Source organism: Astyanax mexicanus, chromosome 22 (assembly GCF_023375975.1).
Source record: "Astyanax mexicanus isolate ESR-SI-001 chromosome 22, AstMex3_surface, whole genome shotgun sequence".
NCBI classification, from domain to species: Eukaryota; Metazoa; Chordata; class Actinopteri; order Characiformes; family Acestrorhamphidae; genus Astyanax; species Astyanax mexicanus.
In genome coordinates, this window is record NC_064429.1 from 28,879,976 (window position 1) to 28,905,997 (window position 26,022).

Consider the following 26,022-nt stretch of genomic DNA (forward strand, 5'->3'; position numbering starts at 1 on the left):
ATTAGCAATGGAAAAACGATTAAACTATGATTCAACATAGCTCTTTTGCTAAATGAGAATGAACTGTTTTTCACTGTGCTGGACATGATAAACGTGGCAAAAAAGAAATGGTAAAGAGATGTGTTTTAATGTTTTTGCTTTGCCATGTTGATTGCCATGTTGATATAATGCTATAAAGAGAAGAAATTAAGTTGTGTTATAAAGCACTTATACTCGTTTTTACTATAAAGTAAAAGCTTTATTTGCAGTCCTACAGCCTAAAATTCTTTAATATTGGATGGATGGATGGATGGATGGATGGATGGATGGATGGATGGATGGATGGATGGATGGATGGAGGATGGATGGATGGATGGATGAGTGGACGAATAGGTGCGTGGGTGAATGGATAGATGTATAGGAGAGTGGGTGGATAGCTAGATAGATAGCTGGATTTTACTAGTTTAATGTGATTTAGAACACTTTAAAATAAGAAAAATAATAAAATGAAAAATTATTATTAGTATAATTATTAGTTTAATAATAATAATAATAATAATAATAATAATAATAATAATTATTATTATTATTATTATTATTATTATTATTATGAGCAGCAGTAGTTGTAGTGGTAGTGTTGGTTTGGAAAAGCCGTGCACACTCTTTGAGCACACTGATTGGCTGCTGCCCCTAAAGTGGGCGTGGCTCTGCAGGACCGATAGAAGCGAAGTCAAACTTGCCAAGTCAAACTTCCACAGCTGAAGCGCAGAGCAAGCAGAGATAGAGACCCCCAGCCTCCTGCTGCTGCAGACCCCCTGCCCCCTGCCCCTGAACTGAGAGGAGAGCTGGAGTAGCCTGGTCTTTAGTCTGGAGTGAATCGTACTGCTGTTCTATATGTTTTATGTATAGAAGTGAGGTTTGTAGGGTTGCCAGGTTGAGGATGGATGTAGTGTGGAGTTTAAACACTGTTCTGAGGGTATCTCTGACTCTGCACGCGCTGCTGAGTCTCTGCTGTGATGCTGCTCTGCTGGACTGGACTGAGGAGGGGTCTGGACCTCCAGATCTTCCAGATCTTCCGGACTCAGGTAAGAGCTCAGTGCTGTCCGTTCTGCATCCTGCAGTTAGTGCTGATAGATCTGCCATCATTAATATTAATAATTACACCTGAATTAGAGGTTTAAACCCTGAGGGGGGCGCTGTTCTCTCAGCTATAGCTGAAAGACCCATTTAACCCTTTCAGACCTGAATTATCTCCAGTGATAAAATTCTTTTCTGTAATGCACAGAAAAGAAGACTCTAATATTTGACTATAAAAGCTATGTAGCAAATTAATCCAACTAAAATATTTATTTTAATTATTATATTAATTAATATAATATTTTTTATATAATATTAATATTCATAATATAATATAATATTATATATTAACTTATTTCAATTGCATTGGAAGCGTGTGTGTAATATTTTATATTTCATGTTGACTTTTTAATTTAATAAACCATCCCTAAACAGTAAAAAATAAAACATGATTGGCTGTAGTACTACTGTCTATTTTGATGGAGAACAGCTCTCTAATAGTCTTATGTGCAACAGAACATTTTAAAATGAAGAAAATACATGAAAGGGTCTCAAAGGGTTAAAAACATGAACGTTGGATGAAACTACTGTACATTTCCATTATTATTATTATTATTATTATTATTATTATTATTATTATTATTATTATTATTATTATTATTATTATTATTATTATATTGTCCCAGTGGTTGATTAATTAACAACCCTGTGACAAAGACTGTTGAATAATTATTGTTTTATGGTTTATGATGGAAAAACAACCTTTAAACAACTTTGTTAAAAGTTTTAAAGCTCTGACATTGAATCAACATTCATTTAAACGTTTTGAATGTTTGGGCTCTGAATCTACACTCACATTAAAGAAGATATCCGGTGTGAAATAGACAAAATATCCTATGTTTTGACGAAACATTCAAACATTTGGTTATGGTGAGGTATGGTGAAGTTGAAGTTGGAAAGTGACTCAATGTTGGTTTTTGACAGATATGTTTCTTTGATTACCATCCAAAACTCAACACCTGTACAACATTCATTTTGAATTGCATTTTTAACCAAAATTCAACATCTGTCTGATGTTAGAGTCTAACATCTTTCTGATGTCAAACTGACAGCAATCTGATGTCTGCTGGAATACCCCTTATCTGAGACTTTTTTACTTGGATTTTTACTTTTAAACTTATACAGTGAGCAACAGCAGCAGGAGCTCCTCAGATAAAGTGCTGTTCTAATTTCTCTCCAGACAGGACAGAGCATTTGGCTCCATAAAGCTGAGCTACCAGTACATTAGTGTGTTATTAGCTTGTTATGCTAACTGGCTAGAGTTTTTTTTTTACACAGGCTGTTGGTTTGGAGTATATGGGTTCTCCTTTGTGTTGCTAAAATATTTAAAAAATGTTTGCAAGATTCATTTTCGACAAATTCCCCAGTTCTATGTGTAACTACTGACCTTTTTTGTTTGTTTAATAGTATTTTAAATTATTTAGAGACCAAGATTTCATTTATATCCACCTTACATTCAAAGATTTAGTGATAAGGCACTACATACAGGGTTTTGGGTTAGAAAAATACAGTTTAAAAGATCCACAGAAGAAGCTAAGAGCTTTAGTAGCAATAGTATTACATATAAATGCACAGTTTCTGATGCTGTACTAAAATTACTACACATTTTGTGTTGAGTCTAATAGATATACGACCAAAGAGATGCACTAATTGATGTTTACTGTATTAAATATTCAGTTTTTAGTTGATATCCAGTGATTTGAGGCGTATATTTTGGTGTATTCTGAGAAATGGAGGAGATATTTGTTCTTGTCAGTGAGTGGCACTGTCTCCCTTCTTCTCGACTCAGGAATCAGAATAAACTGACTCAGTTTGACCCATAAAATCACATCCACACACATCCAGTCATACATCCAACACTGGTGATGGTGCACTACACTGTATTGACAATTACTAAATGACTGACTGACTGATTACCGCACTTTATTGACCTTTATTTGCCTTCTTGTTTGGTTTAATGTGATCAGTTTTATAGATTAAACCAGTATAGAAATGATCAGATTGAGCGAGGGCTCGTCTAGGCTTTACTGTCACACTGGAGCCGAACAGAAAACCACTGTCATACAATATCATTCTTCACACTCCTCCCCTGTGGCTTCCCACAATTCCAACATGACATAATCTGGACCGTCTTTAAATAGCCTCCATATGTGTGGGGAAATAATTAGAGCTTGGTTTCCTCTCCCAGCTTGTACAGCACGTTCTCATGGGCTTCGTTTCAGCCAGCTGCCCTGTAGCAGAGCAGGGAGAGGCTCGTTCTTCTCCAGATGGAGAACAGCGACTGGAATGAGAAGCATCGCGCTGTAGACTAAGGCCATGAAACTGCTGAATCCATCATTGCTTTTTTTCTTGGTCTTCAGGAGGGGGTTAGTGTTCAGTTTAATATGATGTTTCTCGTTCATTCCCAGCTGTTTTCTGTCTCTGTCACACTTTTAATGCAACAAATTATTTGGCTTTTCACTTTTGCCTTCCGGGCTTTTGTAGCTTAAACTACGGTAATCCTTCATGATTGTACAATACGTCTCCTTACATTTCCTTAATAATTTCTCCAATAATAATTCCTTCCCAGCTAATAGAGAATATTCATGAACGTTTAGCAACATTTCGAAAAGGTTCAGGTTCCAAGCTTAGTCTGAAAACATGTATAATGTATACTGGCCACTGAATATTCGACATGGCACCTCATGGCAAAGAACTCTCTGTGGATGTGAGAAATAGAACTGCTGCTCTTCATATTTTTATTTATTTCAGTAATTCAGTCCAAAATCTCATGAAATTCATATATTAAATAGATGTATTACACATAAAGTGATCTATTTTAAGCATTTACTACTTTTACTGTTGCTGATTATGGCTTACAGCCAATGAAAACCTAAAAATCAATGTAAGATTTTGTGGGAAAACACTGCACTGGCTTTGGACTTGATAATAAAACACAGTGGATCAACACCAGCAGATGACATGTCTCTCCAAACCATCACTGATCATCAGTAAATTTTACATTTTGTTTGTAAATCAAGGGAGCAGAGTCTGGAGGAAGAGTGGAGAGACACACAGTCCAAACTGCTTGAGGTGTAGTGTGAAGTTTCCACCAATCAGTGATGGTTTGGAGAGTCATGTCTGTCATCTGCTGGTGTTGATCCACTGTGTTTTATTATCAAGTCTAAAGTCAGTGCAGTTTTGTTTTCCCACAAAATCTTACAGCACTTCATGCTTCCCTCTGCTGACAACTTTTATGGAGATGCAATTAGCTTTCATTTTTCAGCAGGACAATTGGTTTTATATATAATATTCTAATTTTCTGAGACACTGATTTTTGGGTTTTCATTGGCTGTAAGCCATAATAAAATCATCAAAAATAAAAGAAATAAAAGCTGAAAATAGATCATTCTCTATTTAAATCATCTATGTAATGTACGGATTGTACATTTTGACCTGAATTACTAAAATAAAGTAACTTATTAATGATATTCTAGGCTATAAGAAGATTGCAAACACTCTGAAACAGAGCAACAGTTGTTGTCCTCGAGATGTTTATATTAGTCACATTCTGCCTGCATTTTTTAGCAGTGCGTAGGAGGCTATTCCAAACAGAGCTGCTTCAGGTAGTGGATGGCGTCACCTGAAGATGAGGTGCTGGTCCATAATGAGCTTCGGGGAATGGCCTGGGCGGCGCTACAAGGCGTTTAGAAAGTTGGAACCGAAGCAGAGGTTTTGCACAATGAAGTGTCGCAGAAAATACCGAGCAATTTCTGGAGCTTTCCTTCAGAATGAACTGTCTAATCAGGGTCAGTGTTTTACCAGCTGTGCCAGAATTAGCTTTAACACACAGCAGGCCAAGAATCTGCTCCTCAGGGTTGTTAGGGCGTACGCTCGAGCCAGAGCTAGAACTGAGCCCAGGACTCGATATGAAATGAGAGTCATGTGTAACATTACTGTGCTGGTGGGGCTGAAGAGAGTGGAGGAACAGGGTAGATGTTTGGAGTAGATGTTCTTCAAATATCAGAAGTTGGGTGTTTAGTTGTTGCTCTGGTTTCTGTTCAAGAGGAGTTAAACCAGAGAGAAGGTGATGGAAGAAGATGGATGGTTGATATGTGATGTTCTAATAATGTTAATGAACCTTTACAAGATCTAGTTTTATTAAGTATTTGATGCAATTCCATTGGTTCTATTGATTATAAAGATTACACCTCGTTAACAGTTTATTTTCACGCCTTGCGTCCGTGCTCTTAAAATAGCGTCAGAGTTTAGTAATAAATCTACACTGATGGGCGTGGTGGTCTGGAAGTGAGGTGTGTTCAGGTACATTTCTGCTGTTTCTATTTTGGTGGCGGAAAACACGACAGGTGCAGGTGCGCCACTGACTGATTAAAACCCTGACAACAGTCAATCATCCTTTAGGTCTATTTCTATAGTTTGTCCAGTGTGCTGCCTACACCCCTGCTCATTAAACACACAGACCCACACACACTACAGAGCACAAACTCGACTTTTAACTCAACAATAAACAGAATAATGAATAAAATAACCAAAGTGCCGCGCTGTTAAGATACGAATGTGCCAAAGTCAGAGCTCATCTGGCTCTTAAAGGTAATGTTAGGCAAGTGACACACTGATTGGTTTATTCTACGTTACGCCCCAAAACACACCCATGATTAATTAAGGGAATTAGTTCATGCCTTTTGTGCATTTCGAGCTGTGCCAGGTGTACTTTTCCTGTCGTTTTGATAGCAAAGACACACAGACACTCCCTAAATTAAGTTGTGTGGTTCGCGGATGATGGTTCACCTACAGATAAAATAGGACCCAAAGTTCTACAGCAAAGGAAGGCTTGGCAAGACCACATCTGTAAAAGTTGTAATGTGTTTTACTTGACTTTAGGGGAGGGAATACTATGTAGAAAGAAATATATGTATACATATATATATATATGGTATGACCATATTGTATGAAGTGTAATTCGAGCTTTGAGATGCCACTAAAGGACACGCTTTTCTGGACAAGCTGAGACTTACAGAACAACAAGCTAAAAAACATAATAAAGATGATAAAGGGATGAATTATGGTGATTGTAATTCATAAACCCACGCAAATGTTATTAGTTGACATCACACATGGAAATAAAATCTCGAAATAAAAATATACAATATGATTCATATTAATAATCTGCAGAAGTCCTTTGTTCCAGCGCTCTGATGCTCTGAACTGATGCGCTACATCAGGCTTGCCCTGACATAATCATCACAGTGAAACGAGCGGGCGACTGCGGGGTGTATGATGTACTGTAATGGTTGGAGCAGCTGTTTAGAGTAAGGTTATGGTCTATTTGCTCTGATTCTACCCTGCTAATCTTTTAATTTGGTCCGTGGATCAAAGGGCTGGCTGGTCTGTGTGCGAGAGGCGATATGATGGGAGGCGTAATTAATGTGATCCCTGATTGAAGGCCATAGTTCTGGTGTGCGGCCAGGGCCGAGCGAGCCGTCTAACCCCGCTGATTGTGCGTCTGGAGATCATTACAGTGCGCTCAGACAAGCGCGGGCTGTCTGGAACACGGCCATGCAGACTGGCTGGACCTGATCTGCTCAGTGTTATCTACAGGCCATGTACTTCACAGGGCACCAGCAGGCAAGAAGCAGAGGGTTCACTAAAGGCTTTTAAATAAACGGCCTGTAAAACACTGAGGTGACCTGAATAAAATGGATGGTTTGATGATGAAACATGAGGTTAAATGAACTAAGCATGGAAAAATATATGTGTAATTTTGATTCAATTAATGCTGCAGGAAGCATTTCCTATTTTAAAATCTCACGCAAAAACATCTCCAAAATAGCAACTTCTTGCTTTTAGGATCTCCTTTAGTTCATGAAGTGTAATTTGAGCTTTGAGCCAAAACTAAAGGACACACTTTTTTGGACAAGCTGAGATTTACAGAGCAGTGATTATGTGGCGCACTTTTTTCACATATACAACTTGGATTACGCAGCGCTGTGCATAGTTCTTTAAAGCATCGTTTCTGAGATTAGTTCAAGTCTCAAAAAAACGTATAGTTCTGGAAAAAAGTTTGAGACCACTTCAGTTTTTGATAGATAGATAGATAGATAGATAGATAGATAGATAGACAGACAGACAGACAGACAGACAGACAGACAGACAGACAGACAGACAGACAGACAGATAGATAGATAGATAGATAGTTTATTGATCCCCGGGGGGAAATTCTTGGCATCCAGCAGCAGGTTACACAATACACAAAGTTAAAAAAGATAAAATATAAAATATAAAGATACATATAAATACAATCAAATAAGAAATAGAATATACAGTGTAAATGTACAGTCTTCGTGTGTGTGTGTGTAATGGAGATGGAGAATGGAGGTAGTGCAGTTGAACACAATAGACAGTGAACACCAGTTGATGTGCATAATGTGAGGATAACTGATGTCAGCCAAACAGAAAGTGCAAATACACAGTTATATAATAACTTAAATTAAATTAAGCAGTGCAAAAGATACGTAAACAGTGCAAAAGATACGTAAACAGTAGATGAATTAACTAGTGAATGAACTACTAGTGCAAAATATGGTAGAACTATAAAAAGTGTTCTAGGCATCAGCAAGTCTGAGAGTGTGTCCATAGCTGGGGGTGTGTCCATGGTGTGGCCAGAGTGGCCGGAATGAAAAAGTTTCACAGAGAATCAGTTTCTCGGATTTTGCTATTTATAGATATATGTTTGAGTAAAATGAACATTGTTGTTTTATTCTATAAACTATGGAAATTCCAAATAAAAATATTGTCATTTACAGCATTTATTTGATTTATTTAAAAAAGATGCAGAGCTTTCAGACCTCAAATAATGTAAAGAAAACAAGTTCATATTTATAAAATTTTAACAGTTTAGAAATCAATATTTGGTGGAATAACCCTGGTTTTTTATCAAAGTTTTCGTGCATCTTGGCATGTTCTCCTCCACCAGTCTTACACACTGCTTTTGGATAACATTCAAGCAGTTCAGCTTGGTTTGATGGCTTGTGATCATCCATCTTCCTCTTGATTTTATTCCCGAGGTATTCAATTTGGTAAAATCAAAGAAACTCTTTTTTTAGGAGTTCCCTCATTTATTCCAGAGCTGTGTATTGTCAAAGTCACGCAAAAACATCATATGTCAAAAATAGCAAAGAAATTTAAGCAGCATTATGGACAGTTAGCGCTTCTTGCTTTTGAGATCCCCTTTCGTTAATGAAAGGTAAATCAAGCTGTGAGCCACCACAGAAGGACACACTTTTCTGGACAAGCTGAGCTTTACAGAACAGTCGCTGGAAGAAAAGTGAAAGAAGCATGTGGACTGTTTGTCTCATATTACAGAATTTTCCACAATTATAACTCAGACTATGCAGCATTTCACAGTCCTTATGAGCACGTTTGCCCACTTAAATAGCCATATAAATGACGCCCCTATTTATATTGATCTTTTTTGGATGTTGCCATCTAGTTTGGTTCCGTAAATAACCATGTTGTCACGTCTTAGCCCTGTCTCATGTCTCTGTGTGTCTTCCCCACGTGACCTGTGCCTCTCTGTGTCTCCTGTCAGTAGATTTCCACCATGTGTTTCTCATTTGTAGCTCCGCCCCTTCCCCAGGTGTTTCCAATTCTAGTGTGTTTTATGTTACTATAAATAGCCCTCCTCTGCCACCTTGTCCTCCGTCGGTCTTTGCACCTTCACCTGTCGTTCGTCTCTCTGTGTTTTCATAACGTTTCTCAGTGTCTCTCTTAGCCTTAGTTCCTTGTTTCTTGTTTATTTCTTGTTTTCTTGTTTATAGTTTATTTCCTTGTTTATTTCTACTTTCTTGTTTTATTTCTTGTTCCCTAGCTCCCTGTATATACCCTGCTTGTGTTGATTCCTAGTTTAGCTCCTTGTATATATTCCCTGTTTGTTTATTTATTATCTCTAGTTGGTTTAGTTTAGGTTCTTTGATTTGTTTTGGTTATTGGTTATTTGTGTATCTTTGTTTCATGTTACTTGTTCCTTGTTTTTCTTGTTATTTGTTTATTAAATTATTATTTATTTTCACCCTACCTGCACTTGTGTCCGCCTCCTCATCTCCCTGCCTGGGTCTTCGTGACACATGTTTTTAGAAAAGCAGGTAATTTTTTTTTTATCTTTAAAGGAAAAGTAGCTCTTTGTACAAGCTCAATGTTTTTTTTTGTGACATAATTTATTTAAAACATTCAAAATAGTTTAACCCAACATATTAGACTTTTTGTTTTCAGAGAAATAAGGACGTGTTTACACTTGGTCACCTGTAACTAGATTGGAATGGGATTATGTCCTGATGAGATTTTAGCCTCATATGTGTACACTTGCTGATAAGAAAAACGTAAATCTGCAATATGCAAATTAGCTTGTTGCTTAGCAATTATTACAGGTGTTTTGGGTGTACTGGGAGGATTTTTGGTTGTTGAATGGTGTAGAATGAGGAACACCTCCAGAAGTGGTTTGTTTGAGAGATTGAGGGCGTTTTCACACCTGTAGTTCGTTTCTCTGGTCCGAATCAGTTAATGAGTTCATTTACTTGGAGCGTTTTCTCGCTCTGTTCAGTCTGGTTTCACACAGGCATAAATGTAAACGCACCAAAATGCGCATCAATAAACCACGCGAGCAGCCTGTATTCTCTGATTGGTCAGAGCTGTCTGACACGGGAGTACATTAAATATAAATATACTAAAAAATAAATACAGCGAGAAGATTTTGTGTTCCAGCGCAAATATCTGTGCTTTAACACTGAACGCTGAAACACTGCACTTTCAGACACAGTGTTTCTGCGCGCAGCGCAGATTTATACATAATAAACAGAGTCACGCGGCTGTGTGCAGTGAATGCAGTGCAGACGGCACGCGCACGGACGCAGTGTTTGTTCACAGCTGTGGTAATTAGCGTTATCTGGCTAATATATCAGTTTAAACTGTGCTTGCTTTATCAGCAGTTTAGCTCAAATAAATGGCTTATATTTAATAGCTGGATCCGATCGAGACCAGATCACGTTCTCACCACAAGCGAACCGCTCCAGAGTTCGTTTGGTACCGGACCGAGACCTCCTCCTCTAGCTGGTCTCGGTCCGGTTCTTTTGATCCGCACCCGAGTGCGATTACTGTTTTCACACCTGCTCAATCGAACCGCACTAAAGTTACAAACGGACCAGAGTTCGTTTTAACCGGACCAAATAGTGCTGTTGTGAAAACTCCCTGAGATTTGTATCTGTTTTACAGTAAACGTTTCTCGGTTGTATTCACACTGGGGCCATTTGTACAGTGTATGATTTAATCCTGATACTTATAAAGTGACCAGGTGTAAACGTGGTCAAAACTTGCTAAGTGCTCCAATGAATTTAAAATGACATTACAGTTACAGTTACAGTCAACGGCCATAAACAAATCCTGTCCCTGGTGTATATGGAATTTTCCCGGTTTGTTAACTGAATCCCACAGTTCGAGCTCCCCCGCCGCCGATGCCAGACACACGGCTCTGAAAACAGAGCTCTGATTGGTGGGAGGAATGTCCTCTTAAAGCTCCACTGTCCTCCCCGTCCAGCTCGTGCCCAGGCTCCAAGAACAACACTTGGCAGGGCTTTAGTCTGCGGTGAAGAGACAGGAGCGCTCCTGTTAGCGTGGAAAAGAGAACCCTGAGTGGGTGAAAAGTTAGAAAAAAAAAGAGAGAAGAAAACCACAGACAGTTCTTGGCGCTCTCTTACTGTCAAGGATGCCCTTACATGTCCCTGGGTTCAGTACATCATTCGGCTGAAGCAGAAGCAGTAAGCTCCACTGTAGATATAATGTTTAATGCAGTGCAATGATCAGCGCAGTGTTCTTTACTTTCTATGGGAAGTGGTCAAAAAGTGTGTCCCGTGACTTTTGGCATGCCAGTGTATTGCTCTGGTGACAATAATTAAGTCATAGCAGTTACAGAAAAACTGAAAAGGACAGAATTGTTGTTGTTAACCACTTGCTGAGCCTAGAAATTACTTTGCAAATGTCAATCATCGCTTTACGTTATTGAAGCTAAACTGCTTAAATAAGGTCACCCAAAAGCAGTGTGTAAGACCGGTGGAGGAGAACATGCCAAGATGCATGAAAACTGTGATTAAAAACCAGGGTTATTCCACCAAATATTGATTTCTGAACTCTTAAAACTTTATGAATATGAACGTGTTTTCTTTGCATTATTTGAGGTCTGAAAGCTCTTCATCATTTTTTGTTATTTTAGCCATTTCTCATTTTCTGCAAATAAATGCTCAAATAAATGACAATATTTTTATTTGGAATTTGAAAAAAAATGTTGTTTGTAGTTTATAGAATAAAACAACAATGTTCATTTTACTCAAACATAAACCTATAAATAGCAAAATCAGAGAAACTGATTCAGAAACTGGAGTGTTCTCTTAATTATATATGGTGACGGACATAATGAAGGATTGCATATTTATCGTGAATTTATCATGAGTTCTGTCACAGGGAAGCAGTTCAGTAGTGTTCGGTGCAGAATTCACTCTGTGGTTTGCGGGTCTGACCTGGCTCTTCGTCAAGGCTTGTTGGGAGCGCAGCCATTAGTAGGTACTGTGGTTCAAGCAGAGGAAACACTCTTCCAAAGGAAATGACATTTTCAGAGCTCAGTCTCACTCTCAGCTCTACGGTAATGTGGCCATTAGTTGCTTGGCTGATGGAGAGCAACTGTTGTTATGAAATCAGAGGAAATGTAAGAGAAAGCTCTGGAAAGTGAAGCTGATCTAGGATTCGCACCACCAGACCAAATCCTGTTGCAGGTTTGCTAAAGTGGAGATACAAAACTGTTGAGTGTTGTGTGTTCTACAGTGGCTTTGTAGTTAGCATGTTCAGTGCTGGGGTCCTGGGTTCAAGTCCCTATCTGGGTGACATTTTGGTGTTTTTCCTCTGTTTATGTGAATTTAATTTAGGGACTCTGGTTTCTTCACACAGTCCAAAAACATGGAGATCAGGAACTTTTTTTTAAAAATAGACATCTAAAATGTATTTCTCACTTCTAGTACATCTCAACAAATCGGAATGTCCATGAAAAGTTACTTTATTTCAGTAATTCAGTTCTTCAAAATGTGAAACTCATATTATATAGATGTATTACACACATAATGCTATTTTGTAAGCATTTATTTTTTTAATTGTTGAAGATTATTATGGCTTACGGCCAATAAAAACCCAAAAATCTGTGTCTCAGAAAATGTAATTATTATTATTAAGACCAACTGGTACTTTTGGCAGTGTGGGCAGTGTTTCAAGTCCTGCTGGAAAATGAAATCCACACCTCTATAAAAGTTGACAGCAGAGGGAAGCATGAAGTGCTGTAAGGTTTTCTGGGAAAACAAAACTGCCCTGACTTTAGACTTGATAATAAAACACAGTGGACCAACACAGGATTTTGTTTTCCAGCAGGACTTGGCACACTGCTCACAGTACCAATTGGTCTTTTATAAAAATCTAATATTCTGAGACACTGATTTTTTTTTGTTGTTCTGTTTTATTGTCTGTCAGCCATAATCATTAACAATAAAATAAACTCTTTAAATATATCACTCTTTGTGTAATACACCTATGTAATATATGCGTTTGACATTTTTAACTGAACTACTGAAATAAAGCAAATTTTCAAAGATATTCTAAATGTATCTAAATGCACTAGTATTTTTTTTTTTAGAAACTGCAGGTCCTATCCTTTTTAACCATATATAATTTGTGATGGTATCTATGGGTCCCTAAATAAACAGAAAATAGCCAAACGACAACAAACTTGACTGCTTTTAATATAGAATTTCACTGTTATTACTGTTATTACACTGTAGATCATAAGGAAAAATATGACTCTATTATTGTGTATGATATGATAAGGCATACCCCTAGTTAAAATACAAAATCCTCAGCCAGTGCACAATAATAGGGTCCTTTAGCCTTACTTTAGTTATGTAATTTCTTTGTGAGGCTGGATGTAAGATGTTGGTTGTTGAACTTGTTTAAGTGAAGGAAGGACAGACTCTGAGACCCTGTCAGTCTGTGGATGACTTGCCTGCTCAACACCTCTGTATTCAGCAGGGTCTGGTATGTGCGTTTTCCCTCTATAATGCAGTTTATGGTCAGAGAGCTGCCACGGTCAGGCTGACCTGCAGACCGAGCTGTCACCACTTCAGGGGAAAGGGTGGAAAGGGTCTGCAGGGCAGCAGGTCAGGGGGAACCGAAGAATTCCTGTAAAGAACCATTATAGAGATACTGAAACAGCACCAGAGCCAAAACCCATGTTCTATCTTTATATCTGCTAGTGTAGCCGGCTTGTGTGTCTGTCTGTCTCTTCTCTTGAGCCTTGATACCCTCTGCGTTGTGACTAAAAGAAATGAGAGATGGGACACACCTTTTAAAAAAAGCATAAAATAGTGTCAAAAATAACAAAGGTAGTTTTTATTTACGTGAAATAAAAAAATAAAATATGATATGATTACTCTTCGTATCCGCAACACTAGAAATATAGCATATATAATAATATATAATAATGTGAAACTGGGATTGTTGGGACTCTAAAGAGCCAGAATGTAACATAGACATGAGGACAAAGATTTTGCATAGATATCAATCCCATGGAGATTTCAGAAAAATGCATCCAGTCCTTCACAACTCTAAAAGTTGTAACGGGCTAAAAGTTGGTGTGCAATTCTATACTGTATAAATGTGGCAGGTGGGAAGGTGGTAATTAAATCTGAAAATGTAAAGAGATATGTAGAACATTTATTTTATCCCTGAAAAAGCTGAAATATGTCCTTATTTTACGGACTATATAAGGCGCACCATATTAAAAGGCACACTCTTAATGAACGTCTATTTTCTGGTTTATTTTCATACATAAGCAGCACCAGATTTTAAGGCGGATTATTTAAGCGACAAAAGTAAAGAACAAGGGTTTCGCCATGTTTCCCTTCTAATGGGGAAGCTCCTTGTAAAGTCAAACAAGTGCTGAATGTTAATCTACACAGATTTCTCTCTTGAAAACTGTTTATTTGGGTGAGTAAAGCGATTCCATTTACTTACAGGAAGCTGAGATTTCCAATATTATCCACAGCATGGCAAAGCATAGCAGAAGAGCTAGCTGCAGTTAGCAGTGCTTAGCGCTAGTAAATGCCGCCCAATAGCGGTACACTGAGGAAAACCGAGTGTTCCACTACGCCTGGTTGCCATCACATTGCGGTTCGTCCCACATAGCTTGTTTAAACACAGTAACACAAAGACTATAGTCCGATATACTCACCTCTGAATGGCAAAAGAGCTAGCGCTTAGCGTGGTTAGCGGCTAATGCTAATACTGCTCCATACTCAGTGCTGGAGAAACTTTACTGTAAACTCAGTTTTTTAATGCTGTACTTCAGCAGAGGAGTGGCTTTACGGCTCCTTACAACCTGACTAGTACAGTTCTTACATAAGATGCACCAGATTTTAAGGCACACTCTTGATTTTAGGGAAAGTTAAAGGATTTTAAGTGCATCTTATAGTGCGAAAAATATGGTAATGGACTGATTTATGTCCAGAGAATCTGACTATAATAGTACAAGAGAGAGCCAGAAGGTAACATAGACACAAAGACTAGGTATTATTTACAAATATTATTAAAAACAGGGATTAAAAACATACAGGAAAGGTAAAAGGTTGTGGTTACATCTCATAAAACTTGTAAATCGTCTAGAATTCAGAGCTTCTCACTTGTAAATATACTTATAAAGACTTCAAGCTAAATTTACAAGTGGAACAAACTGTATTTCTCAGTTTTTGACGCCACACGAACGCAGCACTAGCACAGAAAAGCACTAGAAGGAGTGCTCTTGATCTCCTTGGCAGAAGATTGTCTCCTACAGTACACGGAGATGGTGTGAAATCTGGAGAAGTGGAACGTTAGCGGTGTGACAGTGATAATGAGCTGTAAATTTACAGTGTGTGCTCGCTGAGATCTCTCTCCCAGAGCGCCATCTTGAGTTCCCTTTCAGCCTGTCTGTTCTGACATGAATCACTGCGTCCCAGAGGAGTCTGGGAAAGAAACTAGAGCTGTTTTCATATCCCGTCCCTTCTTGTCACTGGCTTTTCAGAAATGTCTGCTGCAGACGTTTGTGTTTGACAGCCTCAGGGTCCCTGGAGACCTTCGCTCAGATTCGCTCCGAGTTTCTGTTAGCATTTCTGGCTTGATCCGGCGCGTCCGCAAACTTGGAGACGTGTCGGGGTTTGTTTGTATCTCCGTATGTAAAGCTTGGCCTCTAATTCTGGAGGCTCTCCAGCTTCACGATAGGATTATTGGCACTACCAGGAAGAGTGATGGTGAATGAAAGCTCAGTGCGACAGCTCGTCCCGGGAGAAATGAGTGTTATTGCATCTTTGGCAGCTCAATAAAAGTTTAGTAATCTTTTTCTCCCAGTGAAGAATTGCTGTTGGGTGTGTTCACACTGTGCAAGGTTCTTACTTACACAGTAACCTTAAACCACTTTCATTATGATACTATATTCAAGTGGAAGGTCTTTAATTTAGCATTCTGTTTCTCAGAGGAGAGTAAATCTTTTTAATCTGTTTAGGGCTCTTCTAACAGTAAATCCAAAGTGAACAGGTTTGTACATCCATTGGCTTTGGTCTTAGATACACTATGAGTTGGTTTTTCGAACAGGAATTAAGCCTAAAAAAAATTGCATATGGGGGTGGGCGATATGGCCCTAAAATAATATCACAATATTCCATGCTATTTTTGCGATAACGATACTCTTGACGATATGACAAACCACTGAGTTAAAAAAAAATATATTTTAAGAATACACTACTGCAACAAAATGGAAATTGTATTTTAATATTGCATACGATATGATACACCCCTAACTGAGATATTAAATTTTATTTAAATTTTTAATTATATTATATTTTATTTTTTATTATTTAAGAATTTTATCAGATTTGTAACAGAAAAAGGTCAATGATCCAGAATATCATGATACTACTACTAATAATAATGCACTACAAATATCTCTGTATATCCAGGATTAAAGTAAAATAAATGATACTGGACAGATATAATCTGTCTCTAGTAGATACATAATGGGAAATGAAAACAGTGTGAATTTTTCTTTTGCTAAAAACAGAAAAAAGTAGTACCCTGATATGATAATTAGGGGTGGGTGATATGGAACAATATTTCAAGGTACGATATAATTTACGATATTCAAAAATGTTGGCGATATTGTTGCTTATGATATGATATGGCACACCCCTAATTGTATACAAATTTTGTTTTATACCCAATTATATATTTTCAAATTTACCCTTAAACAGTCAGACATTTGACTATGATTTTGATACACTGACCCTATTTCTGCAGCAAAGAAGGGAATAAACTCTCTACTAATATCCTGGATTTCAGAAGAAATGATAGATGTCTACACATAATGTTTAAATGTATGTAAATTCGTTAGAGATGATCATATGAAATTCCGATTCCATTTCAGTTTGTTTCCGAGCACAATTACACCTGTGTAAATACTCCAGCTGGTTTACATTAATCTCCACAGTGAACTGTACATCACTGTATATCCATCAGGAGTGGATTCTGCAGACCTCCACCTCCTATGGAGTCGTTCCTCATGTATATTAGAAGTGATGAGAGGAAGGCAGGAAATCAAATGTTTGGACTAATCAGGACTTTTTTTAGATGTACTGCAGTCTGTACATCATACAGCATCTGCTCACATCTGCTACTATCACGTCATAAATATATAAGCATCGAATTATATACAGCTCTGGAAAACAAAACAAAACAAGAGACCACTTAAAAATGATGATTTTCTTTGATTTTACCAAATTGAAAACCTCTGGAATATAATCAAGAGGAAGATGGATGATCACAAGCCATCAAACCAAACTGAACTGCTTGAATTTTTGCATCAGGAGTAAAGGCATAAAGTTATTCAAAAAGCAGTGTGTAAGACTGGTGGAGGAGAACATGATGCCAAGATGCATAAAAACTGTGATTAAAAAACAGAGTTATTTCACCAAATATTGATTTCTGAACTTGTTTTATTTGAAGTTTAAAAGCTCTGCATTTTTTTGTTATTTCTACTATTTCTCACGTTCTGCAAATAAATGCTCTAAATGACAATATTTTTATTCGGAATTTGGGAGACATGTTGTCCATAGGTTGTCCATAGTTTATAGAATAAAACAACAGTGTTCATTTCATTTTGCAGTGTAAATTGTAGATACTTTTTTTAGCAAGTAGTTATCATAATAATAGTCCTTTCCTGTTCAGTCCTGTTGTTACTGTTTAAAAAAAAAACTTAATATAATTACCACAGGAATACACTGACATGCCACATGTTATGGGACAGAAACTAGTATCCCTGCCTCCAAAGGGTGTAAAAACACTTGAACCCCTTTAATTGGCACTTGCAATAAAGGATGTAGAATGCGTCTCCCCAAATGGCCTGTCCTGTTCTTGTCTATTAGTTAAAAGTACATATATATATATATATATATTTTATGCTTAGTATGAGGGTGCTACGCGGTCCTGTGGTCTAAAGCGCTGCCACTATGGTTTGGAGATCACTGGTTAAATCCCGGTCATGCAGCTTGCTTGTCATCAGCTGCCGGAGCCCTGAGAGAGCACAATTGGCCTTGCTCTCTTTGGGTGGGTAGATTGCGCTCTCTCCTTTCATCACTCCTAGGGTGATGTCGATCAGCACAAGGTTTCTGTGAGCTGATGTATCAGAACTGAGTCACTGCGCTTTCCTCCGAGTGCACTGTGATGCTACTCGGTAAAGTTTTCACCCTTCTTGTGTTGTGGCATCACCTGTGATAGGGGATGTACTACTAAGTATAAGCTGAATGGGTGGGACAATTTGCAGAACAGTTTACTAAAACTAGTTTTACCACACTTCAATTCTCCTCTTCCCTATAGCATCCTGGAAGAGTTTAATCGCTAATTTTATCAACCCTTAGGACAATGGGACGGTGTTTAGTCTGGAGCCCTGGTATATTCAGAGCAGTATTGTGTGTGTATGAGTGTGTTGCTGCCTCATAACTGTCCTTTTCTTTTGGCAAGGGTGTTAGCCTGTTGCTCTGCTATCAGTAGCATAATTAAGGAGCTAGCTAGCTGCACTCAACTCATCTCTGATTTCAGAGGAAAAGGATGAATGAGAGATTCCGTCCTCCTTTATTCGGTAATTGCTAGCTCAAGGCTTTTTTTAATGCTTGCTGTCCATGTAAACGAAACACAAGCCAGCACGAGGGGGGCTAATTGAGCATTAAATGGGAAACAAATGCCTCCAGACACTAGACCTGATGTCTGGCTTAGTGCTACATGAATGGACCTTGAGAATTACAGATTGGCATTTGGGAAGCAGTTCCTGTTGAAGTATTCGGAACAGTTGGCACGCTATTCGAGAAGGAACAGGGCAGGATATGAGGCCTTGGCAGTGGCTGGACGTAAATCTCGCCGTAGCCGTGATTGGCAGACCGCGTGGATTAAGAGCATGTCTATTACTTCACATCATGCAGTACTGGAGTGCCACGTTTTGTTCATTACTCTCGACATTGCCCGTTTTCCCCTCCGCTGAGGTGCTTGGGGAGCTATTTAGTCCCGGCCTGTTTTAGCCATTCGCTCAAGGCCGCTGTTGCTGAGCAGCACGGCTAATAGATGCGATCTCCTGCCCCTCTAGCCCTGTGATCACCGTCTCGTTACTATCATACTGTGGTGTCTGAGAATGCACTGAGACACTTTGTGTCTTGCCTGGGAGGCAGCCAAATAAACCCTTAGCATGCATTAGCAAGCAAATTAGAGAATAATTAGATTAAATAATTAGCCCTGCTGTATTATATCAATCAATTGATCAATTAATCAACCTTTATTTTCAAAATAATAATAAGGAACAAAATAGTTAAAAAAATAATATTAAAAGAAGAACAACTCATAATATAAACAAATAAAATATACATTTTAAAAGAAAAAACTGGGAATTCTAAAAAGATCATAAAAATTGACTCAAAGTACAGAATTTCTAAAATATAAAATCAAGAAAAAGATAATAATAGTAAAAGTAAAGTAAAATGAAAAGAATTATTAGAAATGATAAAATGAATAACAATAAAATAAGAACATAGGAATCAAATAAAAACATAAGGATAAAAAACTAAAATAACAAAACGATAAACTTATTAACAAAACTTATTTAAAACAATCACAGGCTTTCTAATGATACCTAGAAACTAAAAATGTTAAATGATTCAGTAATCCCAGTGATCTGAGCTTCAACAATTCACTGTAGCTAAAAGCAGATTTTTAAATTAGTTTCTACTGTTTTTATTTCTAAGCATCGTGAGGCCTAGATTGAAAACTAGTTATCTGTTGCTTTAGCTTCAGCATTAGTATGGATACCATATAACCATATATAAGCACTTTATCCCAATTAGTATAACATTAACATTATTACAACTACAGATGAGAAGAACATACCACTGATTATCTGGCTTTAGTGGCTCCTGTGAAAGGGCAGTGTCTTTATATGTTGAGCAGCGACTAAACATTTAGTTCTTGAAAAAGGTAATTAAGTGGAAAAGTCCACAATCCACAATTTTTAGACTGGATCAGAACATTTCCAAAATATCATAGTACAAGGCCTTCCTCGGGCATTGTACTATGATATTATAATTTTTTTTTTCATGATCTGATTAAAGGTTTACTTTTTATTTGATGAGAACTGTGGGATTTTTTTGAGGGAAGACTGTTATCAGTGATCAGCAAATAAATTAGACGCTCAAGTATATAAAAAGATTTAAAAAAATTATAAATACAGAGCAGTTTCACAAAAACATGACTATAAACTAAACAGATAATCCAGCAAACAGCAAAGAAATCCAAAAAACAGAGCAAGAAGGCTAAAACAGAATTTAATTAAATACAAAAGAATGTTTAATACACAACTAATAAGGTTGGCAATACTTCGCTAATTCACAAGTAAAAACAACAGCTATATATATATATATACACTGAAAGAAACCAAGATATGAGGGTTGCAAATGTTGCAAATAACAAGTAACAGTTTCTGATTGGCAATAGAAACAACAGTGATCATTTTGTCATCTTTTGGGGCATTCTGGGAAATGTAGTAAACAGATTTAATAAAGACAAGGGGAGAATTCAAGTGTGCTAAACGTAAAACTGCTGTAACGATTTAGAGGCAGGATGCAAAATGAAGTTATATTTACTTTCTATATTTTTAAAGAAACAACCAACAAAGAACAAAAACTGAGAAAAGGAAACAAACAATAAGACTAAGACTAAAAACAAAGGACAACAAACAAAAGACTAACAAAGAAGCAAAAACAAACAAACAATCTAAAGGATGTTTGTTGTCCTTTGTTTTTTGACCAAGCAAAAGAAAGGCTGTTTTCCTTCTCTCTTTTTTTTATTTTATATAAGTTGCACCTGAAATTTAACAGTATGTTTTAGCATGACTTGCTGCACGTAGGCTTTTGTTGTGCAGAGATTCACACAAACAATGTAGGACTAGAGCACAAACTAACAGCAAAGTCAGATAACACAACAGGGTTAAACAAAAAGCATGACAGAAAACAAAGTAACACAGGGGGTATATAGACAATCTGGGAAACAGGAAACACGTGGGGAAGGAAACAAGGGGTGGAGGGGGTAACAAACGGGACAGGTGGGAACACTATAGACTAGGGCGGGGCTGGGGCGGAGACAAAATAACAACAATACAGGGCCATGTGCTCAAAGAGGGATGATTTATGGAGTTTCTACAAACATCCTGAGCTCAGTAACACTTTTGGTGCTTTACTTTTGCTCAAAGAGCACATGGCTAGGAACACATGACACCAAAACTTAGGACAGGAACACATTGGACCAAAAAAAAATGAAAAAAGGCTAAGGTGTGACAACTGTGACACTTTAATTTGTTGATATTTTCTATCGTTCCTTACGAAAGCCCATTAACAGTGAGGAAGTCACTGTTAAATCACTCTGTAAAGTATATCATGTGGTAAATTAAGCTCTGCATAGTGAGTATTGCTTGTTAAGGTATTAAGCCTAATTATATTTAGTCTTATACTATTAATAATATTCATTTTAATTGATATAATCGATCTGCTAGTTAGCAAAGTAATGCTTTGAGCTGTGAAGTTAGAGTCAGTGTTATAGTGAGAGGAGGTGTTACCCTAAGAATAGAAGAAGCAGGACATTGGCTTTTGGCCAGTGTTCAGACACATGGCATCAAGATGCTGGGGTTTCTCCTCTCTCTCACCTGTGAGTAAGTCACTGTTGAGGCTTTGAAACGTGCCGCACTGCTCTGATCTGCTTTAGAGCTCCACTCTGGAGTAAGTGCTTCATATTGAGCTGTTTAAAAAGAGCCATACACTTTCGAATTACAGCCATATACAGTACCGTCTGTAGACTGCATTTTCCAGCTACACCAACACTGAAGCAGCTCTTTCTAACAATTGCATGAACAACATTATGTCCAAAAGCATTGGGACTTGAGTTTATCCTGTTTTTGTTGGAGTAACTGTCTCTACTGTCCAGAGAACACTTTCTACTAGAGTTTTGAGGAGCATCACTGTGAGGATTTGATTGCATTTAGTAACAAAAGTGTTACTGAGGTCAGGATGTTGGTAGAAACTCCCTAAATCATCCCAAAAATAGTGGATGGAGCACCATCATTCCAGAGAACATAGTTTCAATACTCCACAGCTCAGTGCTGATGAAATTTATACCAGTCTGCCCCCATGCCTGGCATCAGCCATTATGATGGTTCATGTTTATTTGCTCCTATATTGAGTCCTATTCTATTGGCAGTACTTTTCAACAGGGTTTAGACAAGATTTGTGCATATTTGCCATCAATGGGTTCAACTTAAAGTAACTGGATGCATTCATTTAAAAGGGTGTCCACAAATATCTGTACACAAAATGTAAAATGTATAAAATATATTGATTTTGATTTTACCAAATTGAAAAATTCTCAAATATAATCAAGAGGCAGACGGATGATCACAAGAAATCAAACCAAGCTGAACTTCTTACATTTTTGCACCAGGAGTAAGGGCATAAAGTTATCCAAAAGCAGTGTGTAAGACTGGTGGAGGAGAACATGCCAAGATGCATGAAAACTGATTTAAAAATTAAAGTAGTCTCTTATTTTTTCCCCAGAGCTGTATTTAGCCTACTTTATATATCTATTAATAGTAAAAAGTAATAATAAAAATTCAATTCCCTCTATAGCATTGTTTAAGGCATAGATCCTTATAGACACTTGCATTAAACTTAGTTAAGAAATCCCACTTCTCCTGCAACTCACAGGATTTTCCCTCAAATTAATAGCTGGTCCATGATGCCATCAGATCATACAGAATATTGAAGCTTTCTCAACGTTTGGAAGTGATTGTGCATGACAGATTGAGTAAGTGAAATATATAGCAAGAGTGTGAAACAGAAAACATCCTAATTGGTCTCTTCCTGTGCTCAGTGGACCTATCAGTGTGCGATATACAACAGTTGTTCACCACTAGTACTGATACAAGGAACATCAACAGAATTTTGGACACACTTCTTCTTATTCAATGTGTTTTTTCCTTTTTATGATTTTTTTAACATTTGAAATGTAATATTGAAGACTTCTCAACAGGGATTGGACAAGATGTGTGCATATTTGCCATCAATGGGTTCAACTTAAAGTAGCTGGATGCATTCATTAAAAAGGGTGATAAAGCTAAACAGGAACACCTGTAGAAACTTTTGGTACTGTATGTGCAGGACAGCCTCATTGCAGGGCTTCCAATTGCCATTTTTCAGCAGGATAATGCTCATCCACACACATCAAGGGTGTTTTAAATCCTGGCATCTACATTCTGATTGGTCTATATAGGTGAGATTACACTCAACCCTTGTCTTTCATTGCGCATGTGGTTTTTTTTTTAATCTATATCAATGGGTTAAAAACATGGATACTGAATTCGTTTGACGTTCACCATGAAGATCCACTCGAAGATCCACACTCGTTCCATCGATCAAAGCCAGAAATGTAACAGTTTCAAACACCCTCCCTAATTTATTCCACTTTATTTCTCAAACACCAGACTCTTACCCGCACAAGTTCTCATCCTCATTCTTCTGCCCTCGAGGGATCTCTCCGGATTCTTCTCCATCATCACAGTGGAGATTTATGTGGACCTAAAGGCTCTGCTGCTCTCTTTTGGTAGCCTCTCATGGAGGAGTCCGGCTTATGATACTTAACAGGTGTCCTCACAGCCTGTAAACCACCACCCACCCCCCCCATCCCCCACACACACATATATACACTCCACCATGTGTGCAAACACTGTACACAGACACACACACACACACACACACACACAATTATACACTGCTGCTGCTGCTGCTGCTGGTGGCCTTATCAGGGCTTCCAGTGGAAACACACTTCAGTGCCTCAGTGCTGAACTGGAGTAAGCTGGAGTTAAGAGCTACAGTAGATAAAACCCACCACTGTTAAATGGCTTCCGTTAGCCCTGAGTGTGTGTGTGTGTGTGTGTGTGTCTTCCGGAAAGAGTCTGAACAGAGCATGTGCTTATTTTTTATTATAATTTTTTTTTTGTACAAAAATTAAATTTTATTAAATTACATTTTAACTAAATTTTATTTTTGCACAATTTAAAACACTCGCAAATAGGCGCAGAGTGGTCCAGTGGTCTAAAGCGCTGCCATTATGAGTAGGAGGTTGCAGGTTCGAACCCCAGCTCATGCAGCTTTGCCATCAAGCTGCCGGCGCTCAGAGGGAGCACAATTGTCCCTGCTCCCTCAGGATGGGTAGATGGCGCTCTCTCCCCACATCACTCCTATGGTGATGTCTGCAGCACAGGGCATCTGTGAGCCGATGTATCAGAACCGAGTCGCTGTGCTTTCCTCAAAGTGCGCTGTGATGCTGCTCGAAAATGCTGCATCAGCAGCAGCTCGAAAAGAAGCGGTGGCTGACTTCACATGTATCGGAGGAGGCATGTGCTAGTCTTCACCCTCCTTGTGTGTTGGGGCATTACTAGTGATAGGGGGAGTCCTAATGAGTGGATTGGGTAATTGGCTGTGTAAATTGGGGAGAAAATGGGAAAAAATAGAAATTAAATTACAAAAAAAAAAAAAAAACTCGCAAAAAAGCTAACATAAAATACAGTGTGGGTAAAGATAACATGATATGGACTTTTATAAACTTCTGCTTAAATAATATTACACTTTCTCAAAATTATTAAAAACAAAACGGAAATACACACAGAACTCCACAAAATGATATCAGATTATATCAATATAACACAACGCAAAAAAAAAAATCTGTGCATGTGTGTTGAAGTAATTCAGAAGCAGTTACAATCACCTACATTTGTCTTTTTTTTATCTTAAATTGTAAAAAAAATTGTACATAAAATTCACATGTGTTCATTCATAGTTTTGATGCCTTCAGTGAAAATCTACAATGTAAATAGTCATGAAAATAAAGAAAACCATTGAAAAAGAGAAGGTGTGTCCAAACTTTTGGCCTGTACTGTACATGAACTGAATTAAACACACACAAAAATGGAAATACATGATTTTCATCATACAGGTGCAGCATACAGTAAATAATACATATGTGAAGTCTGGTATGCAGAGTATGGAGCAAGGTAGAGCTTTCATCAGCTTATCAGAGAGCTCCTCATGTGTGACTGGAATCCGCTACCCATAATGCCGCTGGCTGCTGTCTGCGCCGGCTTTAGGGCGGGAGGTGATGACTGAGGCCTGATTGCAGTGCAGGTCTGTAGTGGAGGCTTCCTTTCAGCACATATAGAGAAATAAGAGATTGCTTTCTGCTGAAGAGGAAGCACTATGAGCTGGAATCCGGAGCGAGGGTCCATACATCACATGCTGAGGGTCTATAAATTAGCAGGAATTATAGGGAGCAACTCCACTGTATTTGTCATAGAGGCCCATTGAGGCAGTGAGATTCAGGCCCTGTTAGTGTAGCATGAGTTATTACTGTGCTTAACCTCCTTCTTACACTCCCTAACGTCTGAGTAAATGAGCCCAGTCACTACAGGACTCCCACCATCCTCACTTCACCCTGATGTAGCGAGAAGGAAGCCACAGATCAGGAATCTTCAGGAATGGAAATCTTGTATCGTAAAACTACAAGCCAGCTTTGTGAGCTGTTTTTATTTGGGAAATAAAATCAGTATTAGGTTCTTTCGGTTTTTTTTGGGAGGTTCACATTTGATTCTCTATTGAAAAATAGCAAATATTTGTGTTGCTTCAAAAATAAAGCACTACTATAAAAAAAAACCCACACAACACAGAAGAAATTGAAGATTTATTATTTTTTTTTTTTTTTACACACAGAATCAATTCAACCCTCTTTACTTTTTCCTTTATTTATTTATTTCAATCTCCGTTTTAGTGAGTTTGGGGTTTGGATGAGTTTCCAAAAAGTGTGGAACATTATTTTTTTAAAACCAATAAAGTTTGGGCAAAAAAAAAAAAGTTTTACAAGAGTGTGTGGAGAAAGCTGGCATTAAGACAAGTGGTTGAAGAGACTTATAAGAACTGTTTTATATTAAAAAAAAATGTATTTTTAACCATTATAAACATCTTTATATAGGGAACCATTTTATGAACATTTTGTTTAAAAAGGTTTAACCAAAATGTAACAGTTTCAAGTAAAAGATCTGAAAAAAAAAATCTAAAATTTCAAATTAAATATACATTAGCAAAGCACAATAACCTACATTTACCTCAGCAGTGCTAATTTAATTTATTTCAGCAGTGCTGTTCCAGTCAAAAGTTTAGCTAG

General features: G+C 37.7%; 1 protein-coding gene across 1 annotated transcript in view; it reads left to right on the forward strand.

Moving 5' to 3' along the window:
* Positions 1 to 407: 407 nt before the first annotated feature.
* si:dkey-61l1.4 (collagen alpha-1(I) chain) overlaps positions 408 to 26,022 on the forward strand; it is a 125,263-nt gene continuing 99,648 nt past the window's right edge. Inside the window, exon 1 of the mRNA XM_022667453.2 lies at positions 408 to 1,064. Coding sequence (XP_022523174.2) covers positions 881 to 1,064 — 184 coding nt within the window. The 5' untranslated portion in view covers positions 408 to 880. The remainder of the gene's footprint in view (positions 1,065 to 26,022) is intronic.